This window comes from Alosa sapidissima, chromosome 5 (assembly GCF_018492685.1).
Source record: "Alosa sapidissima isolate fAloSap1 chromosome 5, fAloSap1.pri, whole genome shotgun sequence".
Lineage (NCBI taxonomy): Eukaryota > Metazoa > Chordata > Actinopteri > Clupeiformes > Clupeidae > Alosa > Alosa sapidissima.
Genome location: NC_055961.1, coordinates 18,453,801 through 18,475,509, shown reverse-complemented (window position 1 = coordinate 18,475,509; position 21,709 = coordinate 18,453,801). Strand labels below are relative to the sequence as shown.

General features: G+C 40.5%; 3 protein-coding genes and 1 long non-coding RNA gene across 4 annotated transcripts in view; 3 read left to right on the top strand and 1 right to left on the bottom strand.

The window, feature by feature from the left end:
• Positions 1 to 4,565, top strand: part of LOC121709208 (RNA-binding protein Musashi homolog 2-like) — a 258,569-nt gene extending 254,004 nt beyond the window's left edge. The window contains 1 exon segment of the mRNA XM_042092415.1: positions 3,116 to 4,565. The gene's annotated coding sequence lies outside the window, so the exon portion shown is untranslated.
• On the top strand, positions 41 to 17,048 carry LOC121709206 (golgin subfamily A member 6-like protein 22). Its single transcript, XM_042092413.1, has 5 exons — positions 41 to 66; positions 14,786 to 14,790; positions 14,919 to 14,925; positions 15,147 to 15,446; positions 15,790 to 17,048. Exons 4-5 carry the CDS (start codon positions 15,181 to 15,183, stop codon positions 16,883 to 16,885), a joined length of 1,362 nt encoding a protein of 453 aa, XP_041948347.1. The 5' UTR covers positions 41 to 66; positions 14,786 to 14,790; positions 14,919 to 14,925; positions 15,147 to 15,180; the 3' UTR covers positions 16,886 to 17,048.
• LOC121709213 lies at positions 7,062 to 7,768 on the bottom strand. Its single transcript, XR_006031865.1, has 2 exons — positions 7,681 to 7,768; positions 7,062 to 7,551 (listed from the first exon to the last, which is right to left on the bottom strand). It is a non-coding gene; the product is annotated as an uncharacterized LOC121709213 (long non-coding RNA).
• A 1,143-nt stretch (positions 17,049 to 18,191) lies between the features above and the next one.
• Positions 18,192 to 19,345, top strand: LOC121709211 (nucleolar protein 58-like). The gene is made up of 2 exons (XM_042092418.1): positions 18,192 to 18,922; positions 19,143 to 19,345. The coding sequence occupies exons 1-2, from the start codon at positions 18,683 to 18,685 to the stop codon at positions 19,143 to 19,145; spliced, it is 243 nt and encodes an 80-aa protein (XP_041948352.1). The 5' UTR covers positions 18,192 to 18,682; the 3' UTR covers positions 19,146 to 19,345.
• The last annotated feature ends 2,364 nt before the right edge of the window (positions 19,346 to 21,709 follow it).

Here is a 21,709-nt window from a genome sequence, read left to right as displayed (position 1 = left end):
AGGTCTCCTCTACTCCCATGTCAAGCCCTGATTTGTATCTCAGTCTGTACTGGATGTGCTCTTCAGGTCACCAGACCTTCTGGTGTTTCTTTTGTCTTGTCTCTTGTTTCACCCACATGATACTTACATACATGCTCTACAGTTATAGAATAAAATACAAGTATACTCTTTCAAACTTTACACAAAGATTACACACAAAGATGCACCTATGTCTGCTGCATTTATGGTATTTCTCTTATTAATTTGTATTCATAAGAAAAAAGTCTTAATGAAAAAAGGTCTTAATGATATGTCTTGAATATGACTTGTCTACTTGGAGGTAAATGGAATCAATAGCCGCACACCCACTGAGTCAGGCTGAGACAAGGCTATATTCGAGCTTACAGGTATTAATTTAATCACTGGGCTTCAAACCTCAAGAATGAAAAAACGTTTACCTCCCCATTGTCAGGTTGATGCCCATCTGTATTGTCTTAAATCCCACCTACAACGTTGCCACGATGTTAACGTCATGTCCAGATCTAATGTTAACGTCATGTCCAGATCCAATGAGGGTAGTTAAAGTTCAGCCATCCCTACTGGATGGTACTAGGCTACAATATTTTAAAGTTGCTGTTGCCGTTTTTTGCTTGGTGGATTATTAACAGTTAACGCTAACATAATCATACATCTTCAATTTCAGCATGTATGGCAGAACATCACACTAGAGTCGCAGGGGTCAGTGTGAAAGAGAGGTCATTCAGGTCAGAGGTCACAATACGGTTGGGCAACAACCTGATGAGTCAGTTTTAGCACTGAAGGGTAGTAATGTAACATGTGGAGACAGAGGCCCACCTGGTATCAATTTCATCTAACTGGACTGAGGGTAAAGGTGAGGTCAGAAACCCTGAGGCCAATATCCCTGAGGAAGTCCCGCAGAGGCACGATCGAGCACCAGATGAGATCATGGGAAGCGATTAGTCTCCTCACATCATAATTTGCCCGGCTTTGGCCTGGCTTTGGCCCGACATTGGGAAGGTGGCAAATGAGGTGATTCACTTAAAGGTGCAGTAAGGGATTGAGCAGGAAGTCGGATTTGTTTGTGTTTATGTTTATATTTAAATTTATAAGCAGACGCTTTTGTACAAAAAAAACTGACATTATATTTCAATCAAGACCAAACAAAATATGCCAGAGAGGTAGGTCACCCATCCCTTCAGTATTCACAGAGATATTCCACACAATTTTTATTTAGGGGACAGGCTGCCCCTACTTTATTAGTTTTCAGTTTTCAGAGCCTGGGCTGCCTACAGAGACCAGGTTTTTTAACAGTGTACTCACAGAATGGGCAGCTATAGCGGTCGTGAGGACATGATTGCTGAATGTGACAAATGTTATGGGCCTGAAATCGCATGAAATCCCTGACTGCACCTTTTTAAGACAAGTACCCACTTGGGGCTACAGTAGTTTTCCATGTGGAGAAAATGTAACATATTTTTGTTTACTCAGTGGCACACTATAATATGCTTTGTGTTATTTATTTAAGTTATTTCTTTAGTTGTTGCAAAATAGGACAGGTGACATGGGAGATGGTATGACACCATGGGGAAAATTTGATATCCTTTTAATATGTTCATATGAGTGGATGTTTGTCATTGTGGAATGAAACATTTCACAGGTCTCTAGGATAGATTTGTAGTATATTCAGGTCACCTCTCTCTCAGGTCACACATCTTATCAAATGGATTATGAGTCATTGCTAAAACAGAAGTTTAGCCTCCTGGCATCAGTCACCATCTGTAGAGCCAGTTCTGCTGTCGGTGTCTCATCTATTAAGTGAGAGGAGGTGAATAGAGTCCTAGACCTAGAGCATCTCTCCAGTTACTCTTTAATGTCCAAGTCCATGGCTGGGTAACTGATGATTCTGGGACAGATCCATGCCAAATCTGGGCAAGGTCCATTAAATCACCAGTTCCATTCTTATCTAGACAAGGTCCATTTCATCACCAGTTCTATTCTTAATCCAGAGTAAGTCCATTCCATCACCAGATCCACTCTTAATCTAGAGTAGGTCCATTCCATCACCAGATCCACTCTTAATCTGGACTAGATCCATTCTGTCACTAGCAGTTGCCCTCTGGCTGCAGATGAACCATTCAGTGTAGCTCTCCTCTCCTTCACCGATCTCTCTGTATCTATGTACAGTATTTCTAATTGGGCAGCCGTGGCCTACTGGTTAGTGCTTCGGACTAGTAACCGGAGGGTTGCCGGTTCGAACCCCTATTAGTGTGTGCTTCACCTCACTGTGTGTTCACTGTGTGCAGTGTGTTTCACTAATTCAGGGATTGGGATAAATGCAGAGACCAAATTTCCCTCACAGGATCAAAAGAGTATATATACTTATATATTTATACTAATACGTGATCATTTGACTGATGTGATCTCATTTTATACAACCCTAGCTGACCTTCTGTGAGCTGAGAAAAGCTATTACTCAAAACATCAAGTTCTAAAATGTCTGATAGGATAGAAGTCTCAATGAGACAGTGTGGCGTGCTCAAGTCAGTTTAGGCTCTGTGCTTGTAGAGAGAATATGATTTATCACTGCTTGTAGTTGTAGTTTTTCTTTTGTAGTTTATGATTTGCATGACCACATGAATGGCCTAGCAATCCTGAATACCTTAATGGGCTGGTCTGTTCAGTTCTCTGCAGGGTTGACTGTTAGCCAGATTCATGCCATAGCTTCCCAGACAATACCGGATTGTGGTGGTGGATCTGGGTATGTCAGATCTGTTCCAGCAGAAGCAACAAGTAGAGAGAGGTGTTTGTATTGGTGTCATTCAAAAGCACTTTTTTTATTTAGCTGTCAGCTCATCTCATGAAAGGCCATGAAAGACAGGCAGTTATGCTGACAAAAGATGCCCATTTTTAAATTCAGCAGTCAAATGACACCCGCCCCAACAGACACACACACACACACACACAGTGCACTATACTACTGATTGTATTCTAATGCTTATAAGACACCTATGTGAAATATAAGACACATTCTGTAGAAAGTGAATGTGCTGAGTATTGGAAACTGTCAGCCCACAGACATTTAACACTATTTGTTTGTTTGTTTGTTTTGACACAGAAGAGTATGTTGAGAGGTCCTGGGAAGCCGGAAGTGACATTCTAATTGGTTTAGTGTACAGTTGATGTCATGAGACTTCGAGCACTACAGCAACCCACTGGTAAAGGAGACAAGGAGATGGCACCATATACAAAGAACAAAAGAGTTTTTTTCAAAGATAAGTCAAGATCATCTCACGAAAAAAAAAAAAAAAACTGCTGTACCATAAATCCAAACTTCTATATTCAGATATATTTGTTGAATGGCGATTTCTTTTCTTTCATCCTACTACTTGGCATTTTACTTTATGTGTAATTTTATGTCATTTTTTTCTATGTTCTTTGTTTTATCCCCAAACCTCCACCTCGACATTGATAGGATTAACCTTGAAAGAGTTTGCAAGTCTATTGCCTTTGGTACAATACTTGGCGAGTTCTTAACGTGTCATTACTACGCACATATAAAACAAGTGAGAAGACTGACCAAATTGGGGAAAAGCACGTGTTTCATTTTAAGTGGAAATTGAGAAGGTAAAGATATAAACTCTTAGTACAGTATCTGTTTTTAATTAATGTGGTGTCTCATTATTTGACCATAATTACCTATTTTTGGGCAATACAAAGAGGACTCCAATATTTTTATGGTCCTTTTTTTTATAAGTGTTGTTTTTTGTCGTTTAGAAACAAAATGTATACTATAACATTTTTCCTATAAATACATTGTGAATTGAGATTTAAGAAAATGTAAATATTATACCAGTCTCTGCATATAACCAACTGAGAAGGAAAAAAGACATATTTTTTCTGATGGTGTCTCAACAAAGTGTCCCCAGGGTGTATATAAACAAAAGAATATAACTCAAAAAGACTATCATTCAGTTGTTACTGAAAGACAGCAGATATCCTTGTGGTAATATATTATGATATATCAGAGTACTGATGTCTTGCTCTGTAAATAAAACCAAGCTGAACAGCATCATAAGTGTCATACCAGCATATTTCCAAATGAAGAGAACAGGTCGCTGCTTAAGAAAAACAAACAAACGAAAAAAAAACAAATATGGAGGCTTCTAACATCACAACTGACATCTAAGGGATAGGTATCATTTTGAAGAGAATAATGGCAAAATCCAAAGCACACTGTATTTAGTGTTAAAGAGAACAACTGAATTCTGTCCAGATATTTTACAATGACCTTCACATCCTGACACTTTTATACTCTAGAGGGGGAAAAATGTACTATGTTATTTGTTGATGTTGTCGTTGTTTGTTTGTTGTCGTTTGTCTGCTCCAGACGGTTTCGCTCTCCTTCAGAACACAAGTTCTGGATTCTTATGTAGCAGAGCCGGTGAGGACAGCTTATTATTTTGCTCTGTTCTCTTTTGAAAGAAAAACAAAGGCAAACATTTTGATATCATACCTCAGCCCCGTGTCTCTCACCTGGGGGTTAAAGTTAACTAATTTAATTTATTTTCAGTAGTTCATGAGAGAGTTAAAATAACAAGACTATTGATGGAGTACAAGGAAATAAAATCATTGCACTGTGACTGGAATGAAAGATTTGAACCATTTTTTTGTTTTGTTTAAATGTTGGTCCTGACCATTAGTAAGGTATGAAGAACTGTTGTAACATGAATGTCAAAACAAAGCAATGAATACCAATTTATAACCTAATGTCTTGATTTTATAGAGGGGGTGCATCCAGTTTCCTGTGGTATGGGTTTGGTGTCAGGTGGCCCACAGCTCATGATTAGTCGTAGTAGTAATCATAGATGCTGTGCAAAATTTAAATAGGGTTGGCTTAGGCCAGATTGAGATTCATATGGGGATCTGTTTTAGAGTGCAGATTGTTATGATAATGGTTTATTGTATATTCTGATGTACATTTGTCTTTTTTCCTGCTGCAAATGTATTGTTTTATTTTAATCTATTTTCTTGTTTTGTTTTTGTTTGACTTTATTGATTATGATGTTGAAAACAACCAGGTGAAGTTAGATGCTGGATGCTTTTTAAAATAATATGGAGATATGATCAAGTAATAATTTAACCTGAGAAAAAAAATGGAAGAAAACTATTGTAAAGTTCACATGTAAACAGACAAGCAAATGAAATACAAAACTAAAAAAAAAAGAAAAAAGATGTTCCTGATTGCTGATTTCAATTTTGCAACAGGGTTTTACTGACATTTTTGTGGTTGTTAATAATTATATGAATAATTATAATAATGATATTATTCTAATGTACGGTGCATCCATCCATCAATTCCTCTCTTACCACCCTCCATCCCCATGACGATATACAATCTTTAGTTCATCATTGTATTTCATTCTTGTGCAAAAGAAGACCTCGTAACAGAGTGCTGTTTTTGAGAACCCGTGTAGATGTCGATCTTCTTTGATGTTCTCTCCATGATCCTCCTCTCACCTTCCTCTAGTCTTTGTAAGTAGTCGTAGATGTTATGTATTTAGAATAAAACTTGTAGTTTGTAGCAGATTTAGGACCAGTAAGGATAGAACTTTCTCATATTATCAGTGCTTGACACAAAATTGCAACCAGTTCATTTATAGCAATTTTGCTGTACTGTATACTTTTTTTTTTGTTTTTTTGTTTTGTTTTTTGTGTTTACGGTTTTCACATGGTTTCAACTAACCAAAGCTTACAGATGAGAATTATATATAATGCTGTAAGATGGACATTTAAACTGCATTCTTTGGATCCCCACACCTTGAATGTTTTGAAAGGGGGTGTGCCATACTACCTTAAAAGCTAATGCAAGACTTTTATTTTAGATTATTTTCTAAGAGGGACACAAGCTATAATTAAAAAGATTTTATGTCAAAGAAAATCTTTATTTTTTTAGAAGGTTCGCACAGACTAATAATGATGATTACAATAATTATTATTATGATATTACTAATAAAACGTGTTCTATGTTTTGATGTTTGTACACTTTGAAAATATCCCGAGTGCCTCTGGCACTGCTATTTTTGGATACCACTCTGTTTTCTAAACGCGTCTGCCTTTTACAGATTCTTTTTCTTTTCTTTTTTTGCCTCATAAACACCTGAATTGGACACATTGGGAATTGTTTTTGTTCTCTCTTCCAAGGACACCAGTGCTTTATTTTAATTAAAACAAGAGACTTGTTTATTTTGCCTCTAAACTGTATCATACTGAGGCTGAAGGTAGCATGTTGATAGAACCATGCAACAGGTGGGCTGGATTGATTACAGCGTTACTTTGAATTTAATTGACACTCAATCTCTGAATTGAGTTGTTTACAAAGTCTAGCCTACATAATCCTTTAAATTGGCAAAAGTAGAGGCAGTTACACAGACACTCCATAGTAGGCCTACATGGATTACAAATGATATGCGAACCCATTGAATGTTGCCATTAGACAGTAAAGACCTGTTCTTCTTGCCCAGAATGTCTCTTCTTTTGAATGAGATTTCATTGCCTTCCAAGTTGAATGGCTTCTGGTTATGGGTTTAGTCTGCTTTGTGAGTTTAGGACACATGGAGTGTCTCTTCAAACTGCTGGCTATAGGCTACAACAAGAAGTTGATGTATGCCCCTTTCAGAAGCTAGCAAAATGACTATCTATTGCTAGCTAGCTAGCTAGGTGGCTTAGAGTGCAGTTTGTGTCCGGAGGCACAGGGTTTAGGACTAAACCTGATGCATGGTAGGGACCTTCTCCATGTGCAGGGTAAGGATTCATGTGTGACCCTTTCTGAAAGGCAGAACCCAATCAGATCAGTACAGATCAGATCCTATAGTATAAGTCATACCTTTCCTTTGACATAGCAAAGATATCTTGTAGGCAGACAAGTATTTAGAGACAGAGAGAGGGAAAACACCAGTTGCTGGTAAAAAAAATTGGGAGGTTGGAAGTTTTGATTAAACTAAAGACTGGTGATCCACAAAAATAGTCACACCATCTCTATTTTTAGTGACCTATTTTTCCCCCCGCTTTTTTTGGTAACTTTTGATCCCGTAGCTTGGACTTTAAGGTAGCATGGCTCAGTTTACATCTTTTTATTTTCCATTGACGGCAAATAACAGCTGATGAATGTTACACATCTTACTAGATTAGTGATTTCATTGGATAACTGTTGGTTTCAAAAAAATCAAAAAAGGATGAAAAAAATGGAGCAGGACGGTGTCTGGGGTGTACTACCGTATCCATTTAAACTTGAATATTTAGGCAAGTGCTAGGTAATGGCCAACTTTTCCTCATCTTCCAGTCCTTTGTTGAACAGACATACATGCATGTTTTGCTGTATGTATGGACTGGTACCTCTTTGTTCATATTTTTGACTACTGCTGCCGTGCCCCACTTCCTGACGGGCTGATACAGTAGCATAGTGGCCAACACTGCTTACATTGCTCAGACTCCCAACATTTCACCTTGACTAGCATGTTGTAGAAAGTGGAACAGGGATGGTGTCCAGTGTTGCTTCATAAAACACAAAATTATAATGTCAATAATATTAATAATGATCATTAAAAAAAAATAATAATAATCATGATAATACATACATATGACTGTTAATCAGTGAGTGAGCTTCCTACTGGGTAGTCTTACCGGTAACCATATAATGGACGTGTTATTTGGCTGTAGCGGTCGCTTGGACGGTGGAAAAGTGACAGCATAGCTACTGTCCTTCCATTAGCCTCTCTTGAGTAAGAGGAGTTGCTAGGCGCTGGAGTTCTGTCATTGTTGTCACCATAGATATAGAATCTTATGGTGGTCACTCTCTACTTCCCCATTCTGCCTTGCCCATTCCTACCACTTGCCCATTTTTTTAACGTTTAACGTCTTTTTACTGCAAGAGACTGACGGAACTGACTGACTGATGTCTGAAAGCATCTTTCAGGTCTTCTTCTTGTACGGCTTTGCTCAAGCCCTGTTGTAAAATAAATAAAATAAAAAAAATAAAACTCAAATGGATGGGGGTCTCTCACATCTCAGATGTGGAAAGTATAATTTTATATTTGTATTTTCAAATAATATTAATAAAAAAAGATGTTTGTGAAAGGTTTCCATCCTCTACTGTGGTCCAGAAATCGATGTGTCTGTCTGGAAAAAAATAAATCAATAAATAAAAACAAAATTAAGTTTATTGTTTGCTTTCTTAATTTTGTGAAATGTCATTCAGAGCTCATCTGCTTGAAGGTGTACAATACACTGAAGACCAATGCTGTGTGACTCCAAACATATGTAGTAAACTTTATTCTGGGGAGTTGAGAATAGTTGTTTTAACACTGCTCCTGTTATGTTTACCAACCATAAATCTAATTGCATATATTACAAATGATGATTCCCACTACACAGCAGGCTAGGACACCCTTACCTTACCACACACACACACACCTGTGATTCCCTGCATCTGTTCCCCTTACATAAAAACCTAGTGAAAAGACATTTTCAACAATATAAACATGATATAAATGGGAAAGCTTACCGTTCTAGCTATAAACATTGCAGAATCATCCAGGGCATGATATTTCAAAAAACGCTTCATACACGCTTCACGATGATGGCAATGAGTTGTTAACAGACATGCACAAAGACGTATAGCCCTGCAACAATCTATCTAAAATAAAACCTTTTGGGAGTACCATTCATGATATGTAGTAAAATTGTGAAGTTGTGGGGCGTTTATATGGCTTAAACTGTATGTTTCATTCGTCCCCTTATGTTGTTTCAACTGTCCCGACCAGGAGGGATGAATGAAACATTACGCACATCCCACTTTTGCTGTAATAATTCCTGAACGGTTTTGTTCAAAGCTGAAAATGCATCTGTATTTGACAGAGGACAGATGTAGGTTACTAGTGACCAAATATTAGCTTTCAGTGTGGTACGATCGCTTTGTAAATTACATATAATTAAAAAGTGTTTCAACTGTCCCGGCTCTCCCCTACTTTATTAATCCTTTATGGGGAATTGCTTTGTTACAGCAGCTATGCATCATCAGGGCACGACACACACACACACACACACACACACACTGCATCCAACACACACTATGGCTGTGTCTAAAACCACGTACTTGCACACTTCGAATACTTAGTTGAAGTATATAGTGCAGATAACACAAAAACGCCCTAATAACGGTCAAAAAGTTCAGTGTGGAACAATGGACAATACTTGCAATAAATGTGCGCCAACACGCGTCATTTCCGGTAAGTGTTTTCACATAAGTGTTCCTTTTGGGACAATACTAACCAACCAACCAACCAACCAAAAATGGCCACTACGGAAGTACAGTAAGTACACGGGTGAGTACACTAGCCATGTACTGACGGAAGTATGCGGTTTGAGAGACGGCCTATGTCCAACCTTGCATGACCATGCCTATTGAATGTACATGTACATTGATACAGAGAACAGATATTGTAAAATAAGTGAGTCTTATAAGTTAGTCTAAAAAAAAAAAAAAAAAAATAGAAGGTTGAAAAACAAACAAACCCAGGGACGTCACAACGCCTATTCTGATGTCATGATGTCCATGCTCACATACACACACACACACACACAACGGTCAGTGAACCCAGGGGCACTGCTAGAAAATGTGGGCCCTATGACAGATTCTGGGCCCCTCTGATATTATATATTATTATCGTGGGGTCTCTCTGGGGGCCCCCTGTCAGTGCTGAGCCCTTAGAATCTTCCTAACCACCCCCCAGCGGTGCCCCTGAGTGACCCCTTCCATCTATTCCCCTTAGCACTCTGTAGAGTAGTGTCCAGCACCGCCTGCCTGCCCTGCTCATTAAAATACTTTAGTCGGCTCCTTTGTTAGGCCCCCTGCCCCCTGTGGGCAGGGCAAGGGCACTGCGCCATGATTATGTACGCAGACCCCGCCACGTGTTCTCCACTCTGCCCTGCGAGAGGACACCTCTGTAAATCAAAGTAAACAGGACTCATTTCCTCCGAGCGGGATACTGATCAATAATTAGCCCGTAGATGTGTGCAGTCAGCGTTATATCGCCAAAATAACCCCTCTTTGTTTTTCTCAGGGGGGGCTTTTGTTCATTATGTCGAAACAAAAGACAAACCCCACTGACCTTAAATAATCTGCTAGCCAGTTAATTATGTGTTGTCGAGGACCCGAACGCTACTCTCATACACCTTGGCCATTGATTTGTTCGAGCAGAGGGCCCTGGGAGAGCGGAGTGTAATAGAGATCAGATACATATTCAGCATTGTGACGCTCACACAATAATCAATGCTGACTTTTTATGGTGCTTTGTCGATGCTTTGCGCTGGTTCGCTGTCCCCTCGGGTAAGGGAAAACAACCAATAATGTTTTGTCAGCATGTATGTGCTTTGCTTCTGTTCATTTTCTATTTCACTCCTGCAGTGGCTAACAGAAGTCATGATTAGGGTAAATTAAATGGATTTGCATGTACCAGTGTGTAAGCTCCTGGCTTCAGTTTACACCTGAGGATAGAGACACAAATCCTTGGAAAATGTTAATGGAATTCCTGGAAATCTTTGATGTATGATTAAAAACCCCTAAAAACATAGGCCAACTTTATTTAATCTATATGCCATGCATTCAAATATTGTTAGGTGCCAACATTGTGATGTCATTTTGTTTAATAAAAAAAAAAAAATCACACATTTTTTATTTCAGACTAAATTTACCTCAAATGAACATGCTCTTCCCATACAGTTCCCATATAGTGTTAAGATGATTGTGATTGTCTGTTGGTGATTTTTGGTGGGTTTTTATTCACCTTATTCCGCGCGCAAACATGGGGGCGCTAGCTTTGCCCACATTGTATCCGAACTTCCAATTGAGCAGTACATCCATTGCGATACATTGAGATAGCAGAGCTCTATCGAGATGACTGGCATCATATATTATGGGTCATCCTAAAGTTAGGAACGTTTATTTAAGATTTTGGTGACTTAAGACATTTCTGTTATACAGCTTTCCTATCTGAAGTTAGGAAAAAACTGACTTTGGAGCGGCTGTTCTGTAAGTTAGCCTCTCCATCCTCTTCTGCCGTGTTATCCCAATGAAGCTAACTAGACGTAGCTAGCCGACCGGAAGTTTAAAGACAACGTGGAATTTTAAAAAATGGGTGGGGCTGAATAAGGTGAATAGCATTTTCAATCATCTATAACGGGAGTGCCAATAAGGGGGCTATTAATTTGCAAACAAGACTCCATTCATTTCTCCTCAATCTGATGGTTTTTTCAGCCGAGCCCTTAATTATCTCTGTATCTCTCATAAACCTGCAGCAGAGAGCCCAAGGTGATCATTATGTTGTGACCATGTGCTCACACAAACCTCAGTCTGTAGGCCTCCACATTTGTGTATGATGCATGTCAGCACAAAGCACCTAATTTTCAGTCTATGAGTGTGTATGTGATAGAAAAGTAAAGTCAAGCATAAAGTAGTTTATGCAGTGGCGGTATTAAATGTATACTAATGTAGGTCTACTAAATGCCTACATAATGAGAGGTGGCTCTAAAGGGCCCTCGGAGAAGGGGTCATGTGAACTTAGGAGCTACTAGTGAAATGGAGGAGAAAGGAGAGGATGGACCTTTGCAACGGCGTAGCGGGTGATTTAGAGGACAGGTAAGGTAAGGTAAGAAGTAGGGTGAATGATGGCTGTCCATCTTCCCTATGGGCTGCTCCTAAACAAAACAATCAATTGTCTACAGCAATAAATGCAATAGTTAGCTACTCTTTTGTTGAATTACACTGCAGTTCAAAAGTTTGGGGTCACTTAGAGATTTCAATTCCACTCCATTATAGACAGAATACCAGCTGAGATCAGTTGCATTGTTTTTTTTAATCAGGGGAGCAGTTTTCAGATTACATCATGTGCTCACATAATTGCAAAGGGGTTCTCCAATGTTGTCTCAAGCCTTTTAAAATGATATGAGATTAGTAAAAAGCTTTGGAACATTGGATGAATGGTTGCTGGCAATATTCTAACAACCTATTTTATTTCCTTGGCTTAGTTCTAGAATATTTGTGTCCTGATGCCAAAATGTGTTGTAGTCTATGGTTGTAGTTTTGGTGTCATAATAGTGAATGCCACAAAGTTCTATGTGGCTATGGCAACCTTTTGAAATAGATGTCAAAAGCTTAAGAAACCTTAATCAAAGATCCTTGATTACTAGCAAGATAGAGCAACGTAATTCGTTACTATGGGAGCAAAATGGGACAGTTCCGGTCTGCATAAGTGGGAGTGTCACCTTACGTCACTAAATAAACTTTGTCTCTTAATAAGCAATAAGAACAGATAAACATAATTGTGTTCACAATATCATTGTCTATAATCATGTATGATACCAATGAATCATTCTTTAGGACATTATATAAATAATTTAATTAGTCATGTGTACCGAGCTAGCTAGCTAGCTAACGCTAGCTTAAAACGCCATACAAGTGGATGGGAGTAGCTATGGCAATACAGATATGCGCTAACAAGTGACTAGTAGTTGAAGGACTTCGCTTAAACTTAATATACTGTTCCAAATTCGCTTGAGTATAAACTATCCACTTTAACTAATGTCAGTAATGTTATTCAGCTAGTTGTCATTTCAAAGAAATTACACTTCTCCGTTTAAAATGTTACCTTAGCTAAGAGGCTAGCTAGCATGCTAACAACTGGACAGTAACTGGCAGCAGCATGGTCTGATATTAAGTTATTTTATTACAAATCCGAACACTAAATTAAATTACACTTTTAGGCTTGACATGATCCCAAACACTTACAGATTATGACAAAATGTTCCAAAAAACCCTCAACAAATCCAGAAAGATATAATGACCAATTTATTGGTAAAATTCCACAAGTCTCCATTGACATTAGTGCAGCGAGGGTTTACTCTGGTCTGCATAAAGGGGGATTTTCCCCCCTCCCCCTTGCAATAATCGAACGCGGAAATTGTCGAACGTTTGCGCCTCTCGCTCCGCTTTAACCCTCTCTGCCTTAATTTTACCTTGGACAACTGAAGAGTGCAGGTAAGTAGGCAAATTATGCCATTGTAGGCTACTTAATTATCTCGGCTACTGTTATTAATCACTGTTTGTGTCAATATTTTTAAATACATATAAGAAAAAGCTATACCTCAGAGAGAATTCTTTAAATCTTTAAATGCATAACAAGGTTTACATCCAATCCAAATCATTCAACAACACCAGTGTGACTTAATGTAAAATTCAATTATAAATTAACCTGACTTTTCTTTAAATCCTAATTTCTAAAAGCATTTCCAGGGAATTTGTAACTTAAAAGGCTTAATTATTTATATTACATTACATATAAATGTGTCTTCCTAAAACTGGCTGTATTGTACGAGCAAAGACCATTTTGATACAGTATTTCATTTTATTTTTAGATTATCATTATAGGCAAGTGCCCATATGCCAGGAGGGCTCTTTAGTCTGCTCATTTATTTCCAGTGGAGCGTCAGCTGTGTTGTAACGGCGTCTTCTGTTGTATGCTGCTCCTTACCTGTTCACTCGGACACGGAATATCTTGTTTATGCCCAACAGGGCAACTCTTTATTCAACTTTGACACATAAATCGTTTCTACAGACTTTCTGTCCCTACACTTTACAGATTTGTAACACTTTGAAAAACACTTAATTGTTGCAATTGTTTTGTATTTGTAAGTAAAACAATATGTTATTTGAACAATTACATGTTTTTGAGCCATCAAAGTGACAATATATATATTTAAATTAATACATTTTACAGGATTCCAAGCACCATAAAAGTGCCCGTCCCAACAAGTACACAGATTGAGAGCAATATTCTGAGGTCAAAAACATGTTTTTGAAATAGTTCAAATAAATAAAACTGCAACAATGCATGCATAACCATCACATCAATTATATAAATGACATTTAAATACAAAATGGCCAATAAAAAATATTTTTCATTTTAAAAAAATTTAAAGGTATGGAGGCAAAAAATATTTTAAATAACACATGGAGTCATGTCACTGGTGTTAACGCATAACAAAACTATTACTTTGAAATACAAGAATACTAGTGACATCACTGGACTTCCTTTTACCCAATACCTGAAGATCTATGAAGAAATGGACACAGCCTCCTTTAATGTAACAGAAAATATAGCATTTATATCATGATGTTATGTAAAGCTTTTAGTTGAAGTATGACATACTTAACTTTTAGGGAAATTTAAGATGACATAATTCAATGACATAGTGAGAGTACCCTGACTGACAACATGTTGTTTTATTCCTATAGCAGCTATTTTGTAAAATACAGTTTTTTTTTATGAAATTGTCACTGGTGTTACCATCAATAGTAATCATGTAGTAATCAAGTTTAAAAGTTAAGAAAAAAAAAGAAATACATGTTTTGACATTTTGCCATGACAAAAATGGACGTTTCTGTAGAATGACCCAGGAGCTAGGCCTGTAGATTTTCATATACTGTAACTATATGTTGGTCTCAGGCAAGCCTCTCTTTCCCGTTTGCAATTGGTTCAAAATGCAGCAGCTCGCTTCTTAACTGGTACCGGTAAGCGAGAACACATTTCTCCCATCTTAGCCTCCCTTCACTGGCTCCCTGTTCTTTGGTCAACTGTTTTTTATTGACATTGAAATTAACCTCAAAAAATATTTTAACAATGGAGCTTGGCTTAGTTCTAGAATCTTTGCATGCTAGTGCCAAAATGTCTAGGTCTGGTGTAGTGGTTTTGGTGTCATAATAGTGAACGCCACAAAGTTCTGGTGACATCATAATGACTATGGCAACCTTTCATAATAGATGTCAAAAGCTTAACAAGCCTTCATTTTACCTTGGACAACTGAAGAGTACAGGTCAGTAGGCAAATCTGTGATTGGCCAATTGTCACCGGACAGTGTGTCCAGATAAAGCCATTCTCATCCAATGTATCTCTTCAACAGAATTGTGTTACAGATACGAACCATATCGGAGTAATCTAGATGTTATTGATTTATTTCTTATCATTTATTCATTTTTATTTGTTATATACCATGTACAATTTTCAACATAAATGTTGCCATTTGGTGCATTGTAGGACCCAGGAGAGAAGACCAAACCTGAGCCTGACTATGAGGCCACGGCTCCCTGACAGGAGTAAGCTGGAGAAGGACATGAGGGAGCTGGACAGGAAGCTGGAGGAGAGCAACTGGAGGTTGGAGGAGCTGCAGATGACAGAGGTTCAGGAGAGACTGGCCGCAGAGAGGAGAGAGCAGGGGGAGAGGGAGAGAGCCGTGCAGGAGAGAGTGGGGAGTTTGAGGACACTCAGGGAAATGTATCACCTCATGCTGATCATCGGTCCGGACCCAGCGTCCTATGAGACGGTACCACTGAGAGAGTAAGTTAGCTGGGTGGCGCTTTACTGTTTAAGGCGGGTCTGAGCATTGCGATTCGCTTGCCGCTAATGTGATCCCCGCCCAATTCTGTACCTTTAATCAAAATTTATGGCTACTCATTTGGGACTTAGAATCCTAGGAATAGGCTGGGTTTAAATACAGTTCACCTTTTGGAGGTGTCTGATTGTTTATCATTATATTCAAACAAGGTGTGTAAGGATGCTCGGGAGGGACACATGTAGTAGCATAAAAAGCAGCATTGTTTTCACATGAGTACACAATATGTGAATTAGACTTGCCTTCATGTCGAAATCCAGAAATGATATGAGGCGCTTATTTTTACAGGCCTTCCAAGAACCCCACGGTCCAGCAACTACAGGCTCAGTGTAGGAGGGACCAGGAAAGATGGAGGGAACTGGACAGAGGGCGACTGGAGCGCAGTATGAGGATGATTGGATGGTTGGACGAAGAACTGAGACACTTGCAACAGCGAGTTCCGGAGAGACGTGTTCCGGAGAGGTCAAGCCTACCTGATCATCTCGAAGCTCAGCTCCATGCCCAGGAGAGAGTTTGGCTGCAGGAGGCGCAGAGAGTGAGGGAGGAGTTGGTCAGGAGGGTGAGGGAGCAGTCAAGCCAAGCTGATCATCTTGAAGCTCAGCTCCGTGACCAGGAGAGAGTTCGGCTGCAGGAGGAGGCACAGAGAGTGAGGGAGGAGTTGGTCAGGAGGGAGAGGGAGCAGTCCGAGGAGGAGGACAGGACCACAGAGGTTGATCATCTCAAGCAGAAACAAAGGATTGAAAAAGTGGATGAACTCCAGGGAGAGAAGGAGGACATGAGAGAGATGGAGATGAAGAGTGAGGTGGCAGCCGAGGAGGAGAGAGAGTTGGAGGAGTTGAGACAGAGTGAGAGAGAGGAGTTGAGGAGGGTTGCTGAGAACATCACCTGGACATCCAGCGATGAGAAGGAGGACTCTGACTCGGATGATGTCTGGATGGACGAGGAAGAGAAGGAGGTCATTCTAGCAGCCAGGAAGAAACAGCAGGAGGAGAGAGAGAAGATGCAGGCTGAACTGAACAAAAAAGAGGATGAAAAGAGAGAGGTAGAGACGGCCACCCTGAGTGAGCCAGAGAAAGAGGGAGATGAAAATCTCCAGGAAGAGAGTGAGGAAGTGAGAAAGGAAGAGATGAAGAGAGAGATGGCAGTCAAGCAGGAGAAAGAGAGAGAGGAGTTGAGACAGAAAGAGAGAGAGGAGTTGAGGAGGGCTGCCGAGAATATCACCTGGACGTCCAGTGATGAGAAGGAGTACGACAACAGCGAAAGCGACACTGACTCGGATGATGTCTGGATGGACGAGGAAGAGAAGGAGGTCATTCTAGCAGCCAGGAAGAAACAGCAGGAGGAGAGAGAGAAGATGCAGGCTGAACTAAACAAAAAGGAATAACTTGTTTATGCCCAACAGGGCAACTCTTTATTCAACTTTGACACATAAATCGTTTCTACAGACTTTCTGTCCCTACACTTTACAGATTTGTAACACTTTGAAAAACACTTAATTGTTGCAATTGTTTTGTATTTGTAAGTAAAACAATATGTTATTTGAACAATTACATGTTTTTGAGCCATCAAAGTGACAATATATATATTTAAATTAATACATTTTACAGGATTCCAAGCACCATAAAAGTGCCCGTCCCAACAAGTACACAGATTGAGAGCAATATTCTGAGGTCAAAAACATGTTTTTGAAATAGTTAAAATAAATAAAACTGCAACAATGCATGCATAACCATCACATTAATTATATAAATGACATTTAAATACAATATGGCCAATAAAAAATATTTTTCATTTTAAAAAAATGTAAAGGTATGGAGGCAAAAAATATTTTAAATAACACATGGAGTCATGTCACTGGTGTTAACGCATAACAAAACTATTACTTTGAAATACAAGAATACTAGTGAATACAGCGATACAAAAAAAAAATACAAAAAGGAGGATGGAAAGAGAGAGGTGGAGATGGCCACCCTGAGTGAGCCAGAGAAAGAGGGAGATGAAAATCTCCAGGAGGAGAGTGAGGAAGTGAGAGAGGAAGAGATGAAGAGAGAGATGGCAGTCAAGCAGGAGAAAGAGAGAGAGGAGTTGAGACAGAAAGAGAGAGAGGAGTTGAGACAGAAAGAGAGAGAGGAGTTGAGGAGGGCTGCCGAGAATATCACTTGGACGTCCAGTGATGAGAAGGAGTACGACAACAGCGAAAGCGACACTGACTCGGATGATGTCTGGATGGACGAGGAGGAGAAGGGGGTCATTCTAGCAGCCAGGAAGAAACAGAGGGAGGAGAGAGAAAAGATGCAGGCTCACCTGGACAAAGACGAGAACGAAGGAAAGAGAAATGTGGTGAAAGTGGTGAAGCTGGGGGGGGGCATCTGAGATGTGGGTCTGGATGTCCAGTGATGAGGAGGATGGCAACAGCGAAAGTGAGATGGCCTTTGACCATCTCTGGACTAAACTGTCAGCCAACAATAAAGAGGAGGAGGTGGAAGAAGAGAGAAAGAAAGATGAGGAAATGGAGAGACTGAGAGAAGAGGTAAAAAGGAAAGAGATGGAGGTGAAGAAAGAGGAGGAGAGGATGAGAGAGATGGAGATGGAAAGACTGAAAGAGGAGGAGAGAAAGATGAGAGAGATTGAGGAGAAAGCAAGAGAGCAAGAGAAAACAAAGAAACAGATTCAGGAGACAGAACAGATTGAAGAGAAGGCAAGAGAGGAGGAGAGAAGGAAGAGAGAGATTGAGAAGGAGAAAGAGGAGGAGAGAAAGAAGAGAGAGATTGAGGAGAAGATGAGAGAGGAAGAGACAAATACAAACAATAACAGGTCAAAACATACAACACAGTATAGAAAGAAGAGAGAGATGGAAGAGAAGGCGAGAAAGGAGGAAAAGGAGAGAGAGAGGGCACAGATGCGAAAGGTGGTGGATGTGAAGCTGTGGGGGGCTGAGACCATCACCTCGATGTCCAGTGCTGAGGAGTACGTCGACAGCGAAAGTGAGATGGACTCTGACGATCTCTGGATGGATGAGAAGGAGGCTAAACTGTCAGCCAAGAAGAAAGAGGAGGAGAGGAGGAGAGAAATGGAGATGGAAAAGCTGAAAGAGGAGAAAAAGAAGAGAGAGATGGAAGAGAAGGTGAGACAGGTGGAAAAGGAGCGAGAGAGGGCACAGATGTGAAAGGTGGCAGAGGAGATGACGCGGAGGTGGAACGCCCTCCCTCCTGACTCAGACTCTGAAGACGGTGACACCAACTCCGAGGAGGAGAAGGAGAAGAAGCAGAAGGAGCCGCCAATCATCGAGGAGGAGAAGGAGAAGAAGCAGGAGGAGCCGCCAATCATCGAGGAGGAGAAGCAGAAGAAGAAAAGCAAACCTGCCAAACTCATCAAGTGGATTAAGAAGAGCCTGGGCTTGGGGAGGAACAAGGGGAAAGAGGTGTGTATGTGTGTGTGTGTGTGTGTGTGTGTGTGTGTGTGTGTGTGTGTGTGTGTATGTGTGGGTGTGTGTATGTGTGTAAGAGGGAGAAAGCGAGTGTGTGTGTGTGTGTGTGTGTGTGTGTGTGTGTGTGTGTGTGTGTGTGTGTGTGTGTGTGTGTGAGTCTGTGAGACGATGCTGCTCCAGTAACTATTTATATCTGTTTTCATCTTGTTTACAGTGACCTGTCCATCCAAAAAGATGGAATGGAAAGGCTTACCCACTGCTGGCCCTGCCTTGAGAGACCATCACATATTTCCTTTCTTTACACAAAACACACAGAGGCACACACACACACACACACACACACACACACACACACACACACACACACATTTAAACACACAATTTATTTTTACCAATAAACTTACTTCAAATATTAAAGCACATGTTTAATCAGTGGACATATACTACATGTAAGAGTCACTTAGCAGATGATGAACATACATGGCATGCAGAGAAAGTAGTCAGAGTGCCCAGAATTCCTACGACCATGGGAGTGTATGTGTATGTGTCTGTGTGTGTGAGTGTGTGCCTGTGTGTGTGTGTGTGTGTGTATGTGTGTGTGTGTGTGTGTGTGTGTGTGTGTGTGTGTGTGTGTGTGTGTGTGTGTGTGTGTGTGTGTGTGTGTGTGTGTGAGCCTGTGTGTGTGTGTGTGTGAGCCTGTGTGTGTGTGTGTGTGCTCAAAATGTAACTGCTACCTGGCCTATTCTAAATCCCCCAAAATGAATGTCCCTCATAAGGAGAAGTGAGGTAGTGCTTCAGCAGATGTCATTATAAACACATAGCACATTAGCACTCATTAGGACAACATGGCAGCTTACACACACCATTCAGTGTTTATTCATGCATCTGTAGGAAGGTCCCACAAGCTCCACTTCACTGGTCAAATGTACCTTTTGCAGTAGTGAGAGATCACCAGGAATCCTAAAACAGGTTTAGTGGAACACAAGGGATGTTTATGATTGTGATACGAAAACTGGTCATGTTTCAGTGATTATTGAGACTTTTGCAAGTTACTGTTTCAGTTCAGTTCCAGGGTGAATGGCTATTCTGAGCAAGCCTGGGTACTAGATTTAACTAATTTAACTAAGGCAGTAATATCTAGGCAGTATTTAGCACAAAAAGCAAATTGTGGAAACTTCACATGATGCTAATATTAACACAGAAAGCTATTTAAATGACCCTGTTTGTTCCCAGAGAGTTATTATGTATATGATACAGTGCTTTAACTAATTTGTGCATAGTGTTAGCCGGCTGAATGAACTTTGTCAGGTTCTTGTGTTGTGTCACTATTAAAACCTCCATTAAACTGTGTGTGAGAGGCAGGATGCTGGCTCATCTGTGTGTGAGGCTGTCATCATCTCCCGGGAGCCCAGGGCCCCCTGCAGCTCTTTAGTGCGCCGAGACGTCACCATCGTGCCTAACGGAATGGAAGTTCATCCAGCTCATGGTGGGCGCGGTGGCACCGCCATCCGATCCGCCACACGCCTAACGGGCTGAGGACAGGCCTCCTACACCGACTCCAGCCGCATTAAGAACCTTCTAGATGAAGTGACACACCAGGGAGGAAACTCAAACGCAAATCATGCTAAATCAAGCCATGCTTCAAAACCTGAGGGAGGTGGGGAGGCAGTGAGGAGCGGCATATCCAATTGCTTCACATACATATTCATGATGAAGGCTATATACTGTGGCACATTGCCATCTGGACAACTTCTCAAGAGTACCTGGGGAAAAAAGTTTAAAATAAAAATAAATAAATAAATAAATAAATAAATAGAAATAGGAAGATAAATAAGTGGAGGACTTGACGCAGACTTTGCAGGTCCTCAACACTCATTAGCTGCAATTAACTTCCAGTCTGAGCCTCTGGCATGCCTAATTACCAATTAGAGGTGCGTTTGATATGGAGAGTGTCAGCCCTATGTTTAGAATAAATCAGGCGCGATTGGCACTCTGAGTGGGACGCTGAGGGTTTTGGGATGAGGTTCATGGAGTATGATGCTATTGCTTCCCTTTGTGCCTCCAGGTCATTTGGTTGCCTCCTCCGGTCAGGCCGAAATATGAAGCTGTTTAAAACTGATTAAGGGTCGTTAACGGCCTCTCACGTCTACAGTGGGGTTTTTTCCGGAAGCGCGTTAAGCGAGCTGGAAATTTCTCGAATGTGCTGGCTGGCGTTATTGCTGTGTTGTTACCCTTGTCAGGTAGGATGGTGTCAGGCGGCTGGCAGCAAGAAGAGAGTGAGTGCGCTGGCGTTCTGGAGTTTTGACACTCAGGTGGCAGTCAATTCCCCCATGTCTGCCCCACCCCCCTCTCAGCCAGTCCCACCAAGCTGTAATTGACTTCACATATTGATGGGCACTCTCCCACGACAGGGGAGCAGCACGCCTGCGCTGCCTCCCAGTCTGCTAATAATCGCTGATTAAAAACGAGTTAAGAGCCAGGGAAGACCTAAATGTGCATTAACCAAATGACCTTCCGGAAGGTGGAAAAATAGCACAGTGATGGTTTCGACAGCAACACACACACACGCACGCGTAACCCTGAGTCGCACAAAGATGGGCGCACTGCGCTGAGATTCTGTCAGCCCGCTATTCAGGCACTAAAGATAAGCACACAATTGGGAAGGTGGGATGTGATTGCATATTATACTTTTTATTTGTTTCCAAAGTACGTTGTGGTAATATCCTTTTTGCCATTGAAAGATAAAATATCTTCATTAAGCTGTTATCACACTGTGTATGA